Raw genomic sequence first — 14,308 nt, 5'->3', positions numbered from 1 at the left:
GGAAAACTTCCAAACTCATTCTATGTGGCCAGCATTACCTTGATCCCCAAGCCAGGCAAAGACCCCATCAAAAAGGAGTATTACAGACCAATATCCCTCATGAATATGGATGCCACAATTCTCAATAAGATCCTAGCTAATAGGAACCAACAGTACATTAAAAGGATTATCCATCATGACCAGGTGGGATTTATCCCTGAGATGCAAGGATGGTTCATCATTTTCAAATCAGTCAGTGTGATAGAACACATTAATACAAGAAGAGACAAGAACCATATGGCCCTTTCAGCTGATGCAGAAAAAGCATTTGACAAAATACAGCATCTTTTCCTCATTAAAACTCTTCAGAGTGTAGGGATAGAGGGAACATTCCTCAATTTCGTAAAAACTATCTACAAAAACCCCAGATCAAATATCATTCTCAGTGGGGAAAAGCTGTGAACCTTCCTGTTGAGATCATGAACACAACAAGGATGTCCACTCTTGTCACTGTTGTTCATCATAGTACTAGAAGTACTAGCAACAGCAATCAGACAACAAAAAGAAATAAAATGTATTCAAATTGGCAAAGAAGAGTCAGACTCACTCTTTTTGCAGATGACATGATACTCCGTAGAAAACCCAAAAGAGTCCACCCCTAAATTATTAGAACTCATACAGCATTTCAGTAATGTGGCAGGATACAAAATCAATGCACAGAAATCAGTTGCTTTCCAATACACTAACAGTGTAACTAGAAGGAGAAATTAGGGAATCAATTCCATTTACAGTAGCACCAAAAACCATAAGATACCTTGGAATAAACCTAACCAATGAGGTAAAGGATCTATACTCTAGGAACTACAAAAACACTCATGAAAGAAATTGAAGACACAAAAAGATGGAAAAACATTCCATGTTCATGGATCAGAAGAATGAACATTGTTAAAGTATCTGTGCTGGCCAGGGCAATCTATACTTGCAATGCCATCCCAATAAAAATACCAGTGGCATTTTTCAAAGTGCTGAAACAATTCTAAAATTGGTATGGAACCAGAAAAGACCCAAATCACCCAGGAAATATTGAAAAAGAAAAACAGAGCTGGTGGCATCACGTTGCCTGTTTTCAAGATATATTACAAAGCTGTGATCACCATGACAGTATGGTACTGGCACAAAAACAGACACAGATCAATGGAACAGAATAGGGTCCCCAGATATAGACCCTCAACTCTGGTCAACCACTCTTTGACAAAGCAGGAAAAAATATCCAATGGAAGAAAGATGGTCTCTTCAATAAATGGTGCTTTGAAAATTGGACAGCTATATACAGAAGAATGAAACTGGACCATTCTCTTACACTGTACACAAAGATAAGCTCTAAATGAATGAAAGACCTCAGTGTAAGACAGGAATCCATCAAAATCCTAGAGGAGAACATAGATTGTAACCTCTTTGACATTGGCCATGGCAACTTCTTTTAAGACACATCTCCAAAGGCAAGGGAACAAGTGAAAATGAACTTCTGGGACCTCATCAAGATAGAAAGCTTCTGTACAGCCAAGGGAACAGACAAAGAGGCAACCCACAGAATGGGAGAAGATGGTTGCAGTGACACTACAGATAAAGTGCTGATATCCAGGATCTATAAAGATCTTCCCAAACTCAACAGCCAAGAAACAGATAATCATGTCAAAAAATGGGCAGAGGACATGAACAGCCACTTTCTCCAAAGAAGACATACAATGGCTAACAGACACGTGAAAAAGTATTCATCATCTTTAGCCATCAGGGAAATTCAAATCAAAACCCCACTGAGATACCACCTTACCTCAGTCAGAATGACAAAAATTGACAAGGCAAGAAACAACAAGTGTTGGAGAGGTTATGGAGAAAGGAGAACCATCTTACACTGTTGGTGGGAATGCAAATTGATGCAGCTGCTTTGGAAAACAGTTGGAAGATTCCTCAAAAACTTAAAAATAGAGCTACCCTATGACTCAGTGATTGCACTACTGGGTATTTCCCCCAAGATACAGGTGTATTTTAAAGGACCACCCGTATCCCATTGTTCATAGCAACATTGTCCACAATAGCCAAACTGTGGAAAGAGCTGAGATGCCCTTCAACAGATGAATGGATGAAGAAGATGTGGTCCACATATACAATTGAATATTACTCAGCCATCAGAAAGGATGAATACCCAACTTTGGCATCAACATGGATGGAACTGGAGGAGATTATGCTAAGTGAAATAAGTCAAGCAGAGAAAGTCAACTATCATATGGTTTCACTTATTTGTGGAACATAAAGAATAGCATGGAGGACATTAGGAGAAGGAAGAGGATAATGAAGGTGGGAAATCAGAGGGGGAGACGATCCATGAGAGACTATGGACTCAAGGAAACAAACTGAGGGTTTTGGGGGAGTGTGGGGAGATGGAGTAGCCCAGGGATGGGCATTAAGGAGGACATGTATTGCATGGAGCACTGGGTGTTATACTCAAACAATGAATCGTGGCACACTATTTCAAAAACTAATGACATACTCTATGGTGACTAACATAATAAAATTTTTTTTTAAAAAAAAACTGAATGTCACTTTTATATAACAACTAATTGTGTTGAATTCCTTTCTAAAAGCTCAGTCTTATCCATGAACATATTATCCATAGTTATTTTATAGTCCATGTTTAATTTTTTGTTTTATCCCCATTATCTAGCTTTTTTTTACTTGTATTTTCTTCTTGATTTGTAGTCACATCATTGTGTCTTATATGCATATTTTAAAAAGTTTTTATTGAAGTAATATATAATGTACATGTGGCAGAAGCAAATGACTTTATCAGGGAATTTTCATGAAATGAATATACATATATAATGAGTAGTCAGATTAAGAAACAGATATTGCACATCTATTTCAGAAGCCCCTCTTTTGCCACTTTCCATATAATAACCTGTTTTTCTTTTGAAATGGAAACTGAATCCTTAGCCTTAATGACACTGTATTTTCTTTCTTCCCTTCTTTTCCTTCTTTGTAAAACATTGTTGAACTAATTTGAAGCTTTGGTTCTTGGGTTTCAGTTTGCTTGTGGAATTATTACTAGGTAAGGATATCAAAAATCTGATTCACTTTATCACTTCAGTTATGGATTGAGATGATTAAAAGTTGGGCTTTAGTTTAGCATCGTATTCCCTAAAAGACTTGCTTTTATTTATTTACTTACTTAAATTAATTTATTTTTAAGACTCCCAGCTTTTAAACTAAAGACTGGGAGAATTAGTAGGAATTTTGCTTTTTGGTGGATCTTAATGTCTAGTTTTTGTTTGTATGTTTTTGTGAATCTACGGAAAGCTCTGCTCAGATTATAGGCCTCTCAGACTCCTGTTAGGTAATAGCAGGTGTATTTAGAGAAAAGCAATTGCAAATCTCAGACGGATTTCTAGGTTTACTACTTCTGGGTCTTGCCTACATAATTCATCACTGTTCTTTTAGCTTGTTAGTGCCTTGAGATGTGTTTCATGGTTTCTCCCTAGCTTTCCTAGTTCTCACTAGAAGGGTTTGTTTCACATTGTCTATTTATTACTGGAAGCAGAACTCTATTATCCTATATTACCTATTTTTTAAAAGTGATCTTTAAAGTCCTTTTATATTTATAATGACATTTTTTGTCACTGGAGTTTGGGACTTCTTTTAAGCATCTATAATTGTCATTGATTAAAGTTGTTTCACTGTTTTCCAAACAGTGTATCATGGTAAAAATGAAGTAGTTGTACAAGAGCTTCATGATACCTTTGTAAATTCTCAAATATGAGACAGTCTCTTTTTGGAGGAGATTTTAGGGGTAAACTTCTCTTTATATTTGGCAACTCAGGATATTTGATTTGAGGTAAATTAGTGTTTTCTGTTATGTGGTTTTTCTAGGAAGAAAATTTCTTAATAAAAGCTGTGGTAATAGCTATTATTTGAGTGTTTAATAGGCATGAGGAACTAAGTGCCTCCACTAACATTATCAGTCTTTATAAATACTTTTATGATATAGATACTGCTTTTATTCCCTTTCACAGATGGGTAAATTAAGAAAAGGAGAGGTCAAGTAATTTGCCAGCCAGCACTATTATGGAAGTGGTGTGATGTGGTATATACCCATTTTGGTTGTGTACACCTGGCTTCCATTCTGTTTGGGCTGTTGTCCGTTCTTATGGATTGAAAACCTGTGAAAATATAGCCAACAGCTCAGATGTGTATTATTGGAGATTGGTTCCCATTCTGTGTGGAAGTCTTACCTCATTCATTAACCTCATGAACATGTCAGCCCTTTATTAATTAATCAAGCAATGCAAATGTCTTATTCAAATAATATAATTGAACTTTAATAAAGTGTGTTAATAATGAAGAAGAAGTGGAATGAATAAATGCTTAGTGATTAGCTTTTTATGTGCATTTGAAAATTTTGCTAGTTAGATTGTGTCAACACAGCAGTTCATTATATATCAGTTTCAGGTAGTGTTTGAACATTTGTTTGATTAAAGTTGACTAAGGATTGTAGGAGAGTGGTCACGCTTAGAGAATGTGATTATTTGGGTATCATTTTATTAATTTATTAATGCACATAATAGAATCAGTTTGGCCTGGAACTTCATAAAGCAAAGTCACTCAAGTCTGGCCTTGAGTAACAGTGTATCATTTCTTCCTATAAGTGGGCTGAGATGATCTCTGAAAATGGTTCACTGTTTATATGACCCAGATAACTGTACAAAATCATGTAAAGCAAGAGGGTCAAATCTTTGCATTCTCCCTGCCACACTGAGAGGATTCTTACTGAAAAAGAGCAGACTGTTCCTAAATCAGAACAGGAGGTTTCATAGAAAAAAAGATATCCTAGTAAAAACTGAAGAAACAAAAACTTACGGCCCAGGAGTAAATTCTGCGTAAAATAAATGCAAATAAAAGTAAAAAAATAAAAAGACAAAAGTATATCTCATTTATAGTCTTTTTAATTTTTCTTCAAAGGACTGGCAGACAAGTACAGTTGACCCTTGAACAACACAGATTTGAATGGTGCAGGTCACGTATACATAGATTTTTTTCAATAAATATAGTATAGTACTATAAATGTATTTTCTCATGATTTTCTTAGCATTGTCTTTTCTCTAGTTAACATTTTAAGAATTTAGTGTGTTACATATAAATATATATGTATATATACAAATATATATGTATATATACAAATATATATATAAATATATATATACAAAGTATATATATATAAATATATATGTATATTACAAAGTATATGTTAATCAGTTATTTATGTTATTAGTAAGGCTTCCATTAACAGTAGGCTATTAGTAGTTAAATTTTTGGGGAGTCAAAAGTTATGCTCAGATTTTCAGCTATGTTGGGGTTAGCCCCTAAATCTGTGTTCAAGGATCAACTATAGTTTATTTTGAATTATGCATTCAAAGGAAAATGATAATGTTGTAATTTATGGTTTATATTTGAAGGTGAGTATTTAAAAAAACTTCTTTGGTTTCCAGAGAGTATAAATTTTGTGATTTTTTCTGTTTGGAGATGTTCTTAAGATTTTTTTATTATGGATTTTAAAAACATTCAGATAATATTACGCTTACTTCTAAAAAACCTAATAGTAATAATTCTGTTGAGTATTTTGAGTGATATTTAAGTCGAGTTAAGTGAAGATTGTATATTACTGTACACACTTAACAAAGTAAAAGTACTTCAGTAAGTGATATTAACCTATAACATTTAAGATCACTTCTTTTATTATTGTAACAATGAATAAATATATATAAATAGCTTTTAAATGATTTATCGATTTGGGGCACCTGGGTGACTCTGTCAGTTCAGTATGTGATTTCCTTTTTTTTTTTTTTTAAGGTTTTATTTATTTATTTGACAGAGAGAGATCATAAGTAGGCAGAAAGCAGGCAGAGAGAGAGGGGGAAGCAGGCTCCCTGCTCAGCAGAGAGCCCAATGTGGGGCTGGATCCCAGTACCTTGAGATCATGATCTGAGCTGAAGGCAGAGGCTTAACCCACTGAACCACCCAGGCTCCCCAAGTGTGTGATTCTTGATCTCAGCTGAGGTCTCAATCTTAGTGTTGTAAGTTAAAGCCTTATGTTGGGCTCCACTCTGGTCATGGAGCTTACTAAAAAAAAAAAAAAAAGAATTTATTGATTTTTTTTTTTTCTCCTTAATTTTATTTAATTGAACTTTTAATTTTACAATAATGTAGATTCACGTGCTGTTTTAGGAATACAGAGAGATCTGGTATAACCTATGCTTGTTTTCCTCCAGTGGCAACATCTTACAAAACTAGTAAGGTATTACAACGAAGATATTGACATTCGTACAGTCCAGATTCAGAATATTTCCATCACAGAGATCCTTCGTGTTGCCATTGCATCTCTGAAACTACTTCATTCCCTTTGCTTGACCTTGCCCCTCTGAACCCCCAGCAACTACTAATTGATTCTCTATCTCTATAATGTTGTCATTTCAAGAATGGTATACAAATGTAATAATAAAACATGTAATCTTTTAGGATTTTTCTCACTCATCATACTTATCTGGAGATTAATTGGATTTGTTGTATCTATCATTATTTGTTTCTTTTTATTTCTGAGTGGCATTCCATGGCATAAATGTTTAACCATTTTATTTACCATTCGTTTAACCATTCATCCATTGAAGGACATCTGGGTTGTTTCCATTTTGGCTACTAGGAATAAAGCTGTTATGAATACTTGTTAACAGGTTTTTGTATGAGTGTAAATTTCTATTTCCCAGGGATAAATGCCCAGAGGTGCAATTACTGGTATGGTAATTACAAGTTTAGTTTTGTAAGAAATTGCCAAACTGCGAGTGGCTATAACCTTTTAGAGTTACCACCAGTGTATGAATGATCAGTTTCCTCTGTGTTCTCACTATCATTTGGTGTTGTCACTATGTTTTCCTATAAGGTGAGAGCCTTTTTGATATGTGTGTAGTGTAGTCATTTTGATATGCTGTAGGTTTAATTTGTGCTTTCCTAGAAGGTAATGAAGTTTTATTTTTTCATGTGCTTTTTGCCATACGTTCTTCAGTGAATTTATTTGTTGAAGTCTGTATTAGATTGCTAGTACTGCTGTAAGAAAATACCAACTGGGTGGCTTGATGGACAGATATTTGTTTCTCACGTTCTCACAGTTCTTCCAGGAGACTGGAAGTTCAAGATCAAGGTGTTGGCAAGTTTGGTTTCTCCTGAGGTGTCTGTCTCTCTTTGGCTTGCAGATGGCTCTCTTCTCACTGGGTATTCAAATGTTTTTTTCTCTGTGCCACCATTGGTGTCTCTCTTTCTTCTTATATGGACACCAGTGCTTGTTGGATTAGGGTGCCACCCAGATGGTCTCAGTTAAACTTAATGACCTCTTTTTAAAGGCCCTAGTTTGTCATATAGTCACTTTGAGAATGAGGGCTTCAACATGTGAATTTGGAGGGTGAGATGTACAGTTCAGTCCTTAAAAATACTTTTTGCTCTTTTTTAAATTCAATTTTTTTTTTCCGGTTGAGTTTTGGGAGTTGTCTTTATATTCTGGATACTAGTCCTTTATCATACGTGTGGTTGCAGATATTTCTGTCAGTCTAGAATTTTTTTATTCTTCATAAGAGGGTTTTTCATGGAGCAAGAATTTTTTAACTTTGATGAGATCCAGTTTATTTTTTTTTTAAAGATTTTATTTATCCATTTGACAGAGATCACAAGTAGGCAGAGAGGCAGGCAGAGAGAGAGGGGAAAGCAGGCTTCCTGCTGAGCAGAGAGCCTGATGTGGAGCTCGATCCCAGGCCCTGGGATCATGATCTGAACCGAAGGCAGAGGCTTTAACCCTCTGAGCCCCAGGTGCCCCGAGATCCAGTTTATTAATGTTCCCTTTTATGGACTATGCTTTTGGTGTCAAGTTTAAAAACTCTTTAGTTATATAACCGTTTTAAAAACTTTTCTACCATATTGAAGTAAAAATGATTAGAGACCACAAATTATACATTTAGTTTTCTTAGGAGGAATTTGTGAATGTGTAGAAAGAGAATTCACTTAGAAATAAGGGTAAGTCAGTCATGAACAAAAGAAAATATTGGGAGATGGTTCTTCATTGGAATTCCTCATTTTTGAAGCTCTTTTTAGTAAAGGCATTTGTAGGTTTTGTTTTAGACTATCTTTTAAGAATGTTTGTATAGCAAGAAGCCATGAAGAAGAGGGAGATTCTTTCTCTCCCTGGACAGGTTTTCTTATCTGGTGACATCATTATCTGCTTGGTTATCCAGGCTGGGAATGGAGACATCCTGTTTAAGTGGTCCCATTTCATCCTTCACATTCACTCACTGCATCCTATTGGTTTTAACTTCTAAGTTCAACTTATTTCACATTTTTATCCTCATCACTAATCACTCTGATTCATTAACAAATCCTCTCCAGTGTCATTTCTATCATGCTGCTTTCCAGATTTTTATCTTTGTCTTTAGTTTTCAGATGTTTGACTTAATATGTCTTATTATGGATTTCTTTGTATATATCTTGCTTAGAGTTTACTCACCTTATTCAGTCTGTATTTTTATTTCTTTTGCCAAGTAATATTTTGTCATCCATTATTTCTTGGAGCTCTTTCAGCCCCACCCTTTGTCTTCTTTATTTCCAAGATTTAGATGACAAAAGATGTTACTTTGTTATAGTTCCACAAGTCCCCCGAAGTTCTGAGGGTTTTTTTTTTTGGTGGGGGGGGGGGATGTTTTTCTTTTTCTTTGTTGTTAGTCTGTTTTTGCACTGTTATTCAGAATGGGCAATTTCTCTTTTATTATGGTTCAAGTCACTGATGGTTTCCTTATCTCCTTAATACTGCTTTTGATCTCAGTCATTGTTTAATTTTGACTCTTATATTTTTCACTTATAACATTTCTGTTTGGTCTTTTTTTATATATTGTTTTTTTTCTCAAGACTTTGTCTTTGCTAAGACTTTCTATTTTTCCTTTTATTTCAGTGATGTTCCTCATTTTCCATTGAAGCATTTTTATGATGGCTGATGTAAAATCTTAATCAGATATTTCTAATATTCCTGTTGTAATGTTGGCATCTACTGGTTATCATTTTTCATCCACCTTTAGGTCTTCCTTGTTCTTGGAATGATGAGTAATTTTTATTGAAACCCGAACATTTTGAATATTATGAGATTCTACATTTTATTCAGAGCTTCTGTTTTATTTTTTATTTATTTTTTTAAGAGTTTATTTTATTTATTTGACAGTTGGAGATCACAAGCAGGCAGAGAGGCAGGCACAGAGAGAGAGGGGGAAGCAGGCTCCCTGCTGAGCAAAGAGCCCCATGTGGGGCTCGATCCCAGGACCCTGGGACCACGACCCGAGCCAGAGGCAGAGGGTTTAATCCACTGAGCCACCCAGGCACCCCCAGCTCTTCTGTTTTAGCTGGGTTTGTTTGATAACATTCCATTAGGGAAAGGTGGAGTGCATGCTCCCTCATTACTTCCAGGTCGTGGTAGAAGTCCTATTTCCCCACTTAGCCTCCATTGACACCCCAGGGAGGTTGTCTTCACTGTTACTGTGGCTGAATATGGGATTTCAGGCTCCCCAATAATTTTGTCCTGATAGCTCTTAGGCTGGGAGGGATAGAAATGTCTCATTGCTGGTCTACATGTTTCCTCCACTAGTGTCATTGTTACCACTGGGTGGTGGTGCTATAAATCTTGAGTGTCCACTGAGTATTTTTTCTTAGACTAGCTCAGTGGGGCGGGATAATGTTCTTTTTTTTTTTTTTTTTTTTTTTTTTAAGATTTTATTTATTTGACAGAGAATAAGCACAAGCAGGGGGAGCGGCAGAGGGAGAGGGAGAAGCAGGCTCCCTGCCCGGTAGGGAGCAGGACATGGGTCTCCATCCTAGGACCCTGGGATCATGACCCAAGCTGAAGGCAGTCACTTGAACGACTGAGCCCCCACGTGCCCCAAGGTCACTTTGTTCTTGATGGGTAGACTTAGATATGCAAGTTCTGCACTTTGTCTCCATTGACACTGTGGGGATGCCATGTTATCTCCTGGGAATTAAAGTCTTGGCTATAGTGGCCTTTTCTGACATCATTCCAGTGGATGATTGAGGCATCTCATTATAGCATGGGGCAGTAGGAAGTCTAGGTTCCCATGTCAGCCTTTGCTGATGGGGGTAGGAATGAAACCTTAGTTTTTTCTCTATTGGTAGCTACAGTAGAGTAGTTATTTTCTAAAAGATGTCTTGCTAGATTTTCTTTTACTTAGTCCTTTTGGCTTTGAGAGTAGGCTTTTGGAGGGTTTGTTTTATCTGTGCTTGGTGTTTTTGGCACTCAGTTTCTCAGTCCTTGGTAAAATATGGTAAAAATGAAAACCCAAGGAACTTCTCTTGTTTCATTCTTTGGGTCCTGAGGTCCATATCCAATCTTTCTTCTCCTCTCTGTCTTTCCTTACTTAAGTTTATTTTTTATATAATGTCTCCAGTTTCTAGTTGTAGATAGAGGAATAGGGAAAAGTATATCTGCTTCATCTTTTCAGAAGTAAAAAGTGTGTTTCAGGTACTTAGTAACAAAAATTACCTCTAAGCGGCTCTTGAATTGGATCTAGGTAGAATTATTGTCTTTTAATGCTTTTTGTTTGTTTATTTTTAAGACTAAATGCCTTTAGGCAGATTTTGACAGAGATAACAATGAATTCAAATTACAAAGTAATTTGTACAAAGCAAAAATATAGAATCAACCCTTGTGAATATACATTAAGTATCAAACTGAGCCTTTCTTGACAACACAGGGACATAAACACTAGTTTTTAACCTGTCAAGTTTTATTATGATTTCTTTTATGCATGCTGCAGTTGAAACAGTTCTCTTTGTTTTGACTTTTATTTTTTTATTTATTTATTTTTTAAATTTATTTGACAGACGGAGATCACAAGTAGGCAGAGAGGCAGGCAGAGAGAGAGGAAGGAAAGCAGGATCCCCGCTGAGCAGAGAGCCCCATGCGGGGCCCGATCCCAGGACCCTGGGATCTGACCTGAGCCGAAAGCAGAGGCCTTAACCCATTGAGCCACCCAGGCGCCCCTGTTCTGACTTTTAGATCCAGTTACAGAGTGACTGATAATGTATGGAAATAGTTCTCAGGTTTTAGGTAATCTTCTGTTACAGCTTTGTTAGAGTCTCATGGTCAAGTTTTGCCTTTAGTCAGCTATGGATATATCTATGAGGATTTAATATTTCAGAGGCCTACTATATAACAGAAAAGAAATATTATGTATAGCACTAAAGGACAGTTACATTGTTACAAAATGTGAGAAAAAGCAAGGCCTTTCTTTTATACAGGTAGCATAAGATTTTCAAATTCCTTTCAACAGAGATATTTTATGATAAAATACTATCATGATTGTAGATGTTAAAAAAGAATGTTTTCTTTGTATTTCTTTCAGGATGATGGTTTAGAAGACAATGAAAAGAATTTTTATGAATCTGATGATGAACAGAAGGAAAAGACTGACCAAAGGAAAAAGCCATATACTATGGATCCAGACCATAGACTTTTAATTCGGAATACAAAGCCTTTGCTTCAGAGCAGGAATGCAGCGGTATGTTAAAACCCTTACAAGAAATAATATATGGATTTTTTAAAACAGTTGTTAAAAGTATGTAAGTTCAGTGAACAATATTTCAGTGTGCTAAGGGAGCATTTGTTTATTTATTTGATCATACACCAAAAAAATCAGTTTTGATGAGAATACTTGTTTTCGTAGTTATATTGGACTTCATTTACTTTTGTGGTTTTGTTAATTGGCTTTTCCTAATATATGAGCTTAATATGTTTCTCATTGGGTTGGAAGACTGCATATTTCTGTTACTTGGTTGTAGTTGAGAGTACTTAATCTGCTTTCAGTCCATAATATTCATGTGAACCTAATAGGAGTTTTTAAGAGACTAACATATAAAGAAAGTGTCTAGCATAATGCCTCATACCTAAAAAATATTAACTGGTAGGAATAGCAGTTAAAAATCATTTTCATTTGTCTCCTGAGTTTGTTTTCTTTTGTTTTACATCTTTTTGGTTTAAATACACTTTATATTTCATTTATTTATGTGCACAATAAAAAATTAGGAAATAGGGACCAGCAAAACTTTAAAGAAATTAAAACATCATATTCCCATCACTCAGAAATCACTGTTATGTTTTGATGCATTTTCTTCCAGACCCTTTTTCTGCATAAATATACATATATTCACATGTGTGTTGATCTATACATACATATTCTTTAAACCAAGGTAAAAATCATACTGTACATAGTACTTTTTTAACCTTTTTCCCTAGTCAGTCCTCTCTATTCAATAAAATTTCATCTCATTTAATACCAGTTTATTTTAAAGTATCTTTTATAAATAGGTAATCTAAACCAGTATGTATAGTACCTGGTTGTTACAGCTCTTAAACCTCCCAAGTCTTGTGGAATGTTCTTCAGGGTTTTCTCTTTGCTTACTTTATAGTGCTATTTAATTTTTTCTTCTGTGCTCTGTGTTACCTGTTAACTGGCAGTTATATCTAAACATTTGATGGAGTCAGGTAAAACATTTTCTCAATATTGTTAATTTAAAAAATGTTCTTAATGAATGGTTCTATTCAACTAATAAAAACTTTGAAAATGTGAGTTATTTTAAGTTTTCCAATATGTGCTGATTTAGAGCTTAGAGCTCTGTCTGTGTATCTTAGTAATTGGCAGAAGTTTTTATCTTATACCTGATAATTTAGTTTCTATATCATTATTAAATAACCATACACAGTAATTAAAAAAATGTTATTTTACTAATGTTGTAAAACATGGTTATATTTCAGTGAGCCCAGCTTAGGCAGATTGTATTTAAGTAGCTGTAACTTGTCACCTAAAACTCTCTTTATAGTTGACTCACTGTTTATCTTTATCTTGGGAATTGATTTTATAGTCCAAATACTTACTGGTCAAAAATGGTGAAACAAATAGAAGTAGTTTGTACTTTTTTCCCCAGTATGTTTTAATTCCGTACTTATTTGATATATACCAAATAGAGTAATTTACTTTTTGTCCCAATATATTTTGCTGTCCTACTAATTTGGTGCTGCTAAGTACATATAAAGGTTGACTGTTGAAGGATTGTGAGTAGATTTCCTTCTTCTAGCCTGACTCACAGTTATAGGAGAAACTTTGAGAATTTTTTTCAGGAAACTTGGTCAGTGCTGTGTATTGATTTGGAGATAAGGGGCATTGTCAGCAGAGTGTGGGGAGGCTATCCTAACTGTAGATAAGGCAAAAGTGGTAAGAGTAGTTAGGAATAGAAAAGTGCTTATAGGATATACTTTATCATGAATGCACATAATTTAACTGTAGAGGACCCATCTATTTGTATATTTTAGTCATTTTGGACTTTGGAGATATGGGAGTTACCCTCTTGGCTTTTACAAATTAGACTATAGATTTCAAATTCTGGTTATGGAAGCAACTTGAAACTTTTAGATTTGTAAATACTAGGGGAAAAGAAGAGTATGTACACCTTGTGGGCTTGAGGGAGTGCCCTAATTAGTATAGTAGAAGAGATTACATACTGAGTGGCATCTAGAATCTTTAAAACATTGACATATATAGAAAGTACAGTTTTCTTGCTAGTAGCATTGGACAATTTTTAATAGAAAAGGGCTTAATTTCTGTAAAATACATTACAATTAAGTTTTGCTTTCTTTTCTATTATATACTAATACTTATTAGCCAACTGTATACTTTAGTATTTGTAAAAATGACTATTACCTACTTGTAGATTAAGTCAGTCATAGAAATTTTATAAGATACTATTTTTTAAATATTTTTAACATTTAAAAATTTTTATTTGAGAGAGAGCAAGCTGGAGAGAGAGAGAGAGAGAGCATGAGATGGGGGAGAGGGAGGGGCAGAGAGAGAAGCAGACTCCCTGTTGAGCAGGGGGCCTGACATGGAACTTAGTCCCAGATCGTGACCTGGGCCAAAGGCAGATGCCTAACCAACGGAACCACCCAGGTGCCCTTATTTTATAAGATTTTAAATTCAGGACAGTTTGTTCAATAATTACAGTGTATTTGTGGATCACAAGTGAAGAAATAAAATATCCTTAAGTTCCTCAATTGCCAAGTGATATCTGAAAGCTATAAATCAGCCTTGTAAAAAAAAAGTACAGCAGTGGGCCAAGAAACAGTAAATTTGGGACTCTGTGAGCAGTATTTTTTTTAAAGTGCTTTTAAAAAATAAATAAATAGAATAAA

General features: G+C 35.1%; 1 protein-coding gene across 1 annotated transcript in view; it reads left to right on the top strand.

Annotated features, from left to right (window-relative positions):
* Window positions 1-14,308, top strand: part of LOC111148283 (adaptor related protein complex 3 beta 1 subunit) — a 278,207-nt gene that overhangs the window by 112,620 nt on the left and 151,279 nt on the right. The window contains exon 8 of the mRNA XM_022504764.1: window positions 11,469-11,624. Within this exon, the coding sequence (XP_022360472.1) occupies window positions 11,469-11,624 (156 nt within the window). The remainder of the gene's footprint in view (window positions 1-11,468; window positions 11,625-14,308) is intronic.

This window comes from Enhydra lutris, unplaced genomic scaffold, assembly GCF_002288905.1.
Source record: "Enhydra lutris kenyoni isolate GAN:26980312 unplaced genomic scaffold, ASM228890v2 scaffoldscaffold19, whole genome shotgun sequence".
In the NCBI taxonomy this organism is placed as follows: Eukaryota; Metazoa; Chordata; class Mammalia; order Carnivora; family Mustelidae; genus Enhydra; species Enhydra lutris.
The sequence above is the reverse complement of the archived record's forward strand: the minus strand, read 5'-3'. Positions and strand labels throughout refer to the sequence as shown.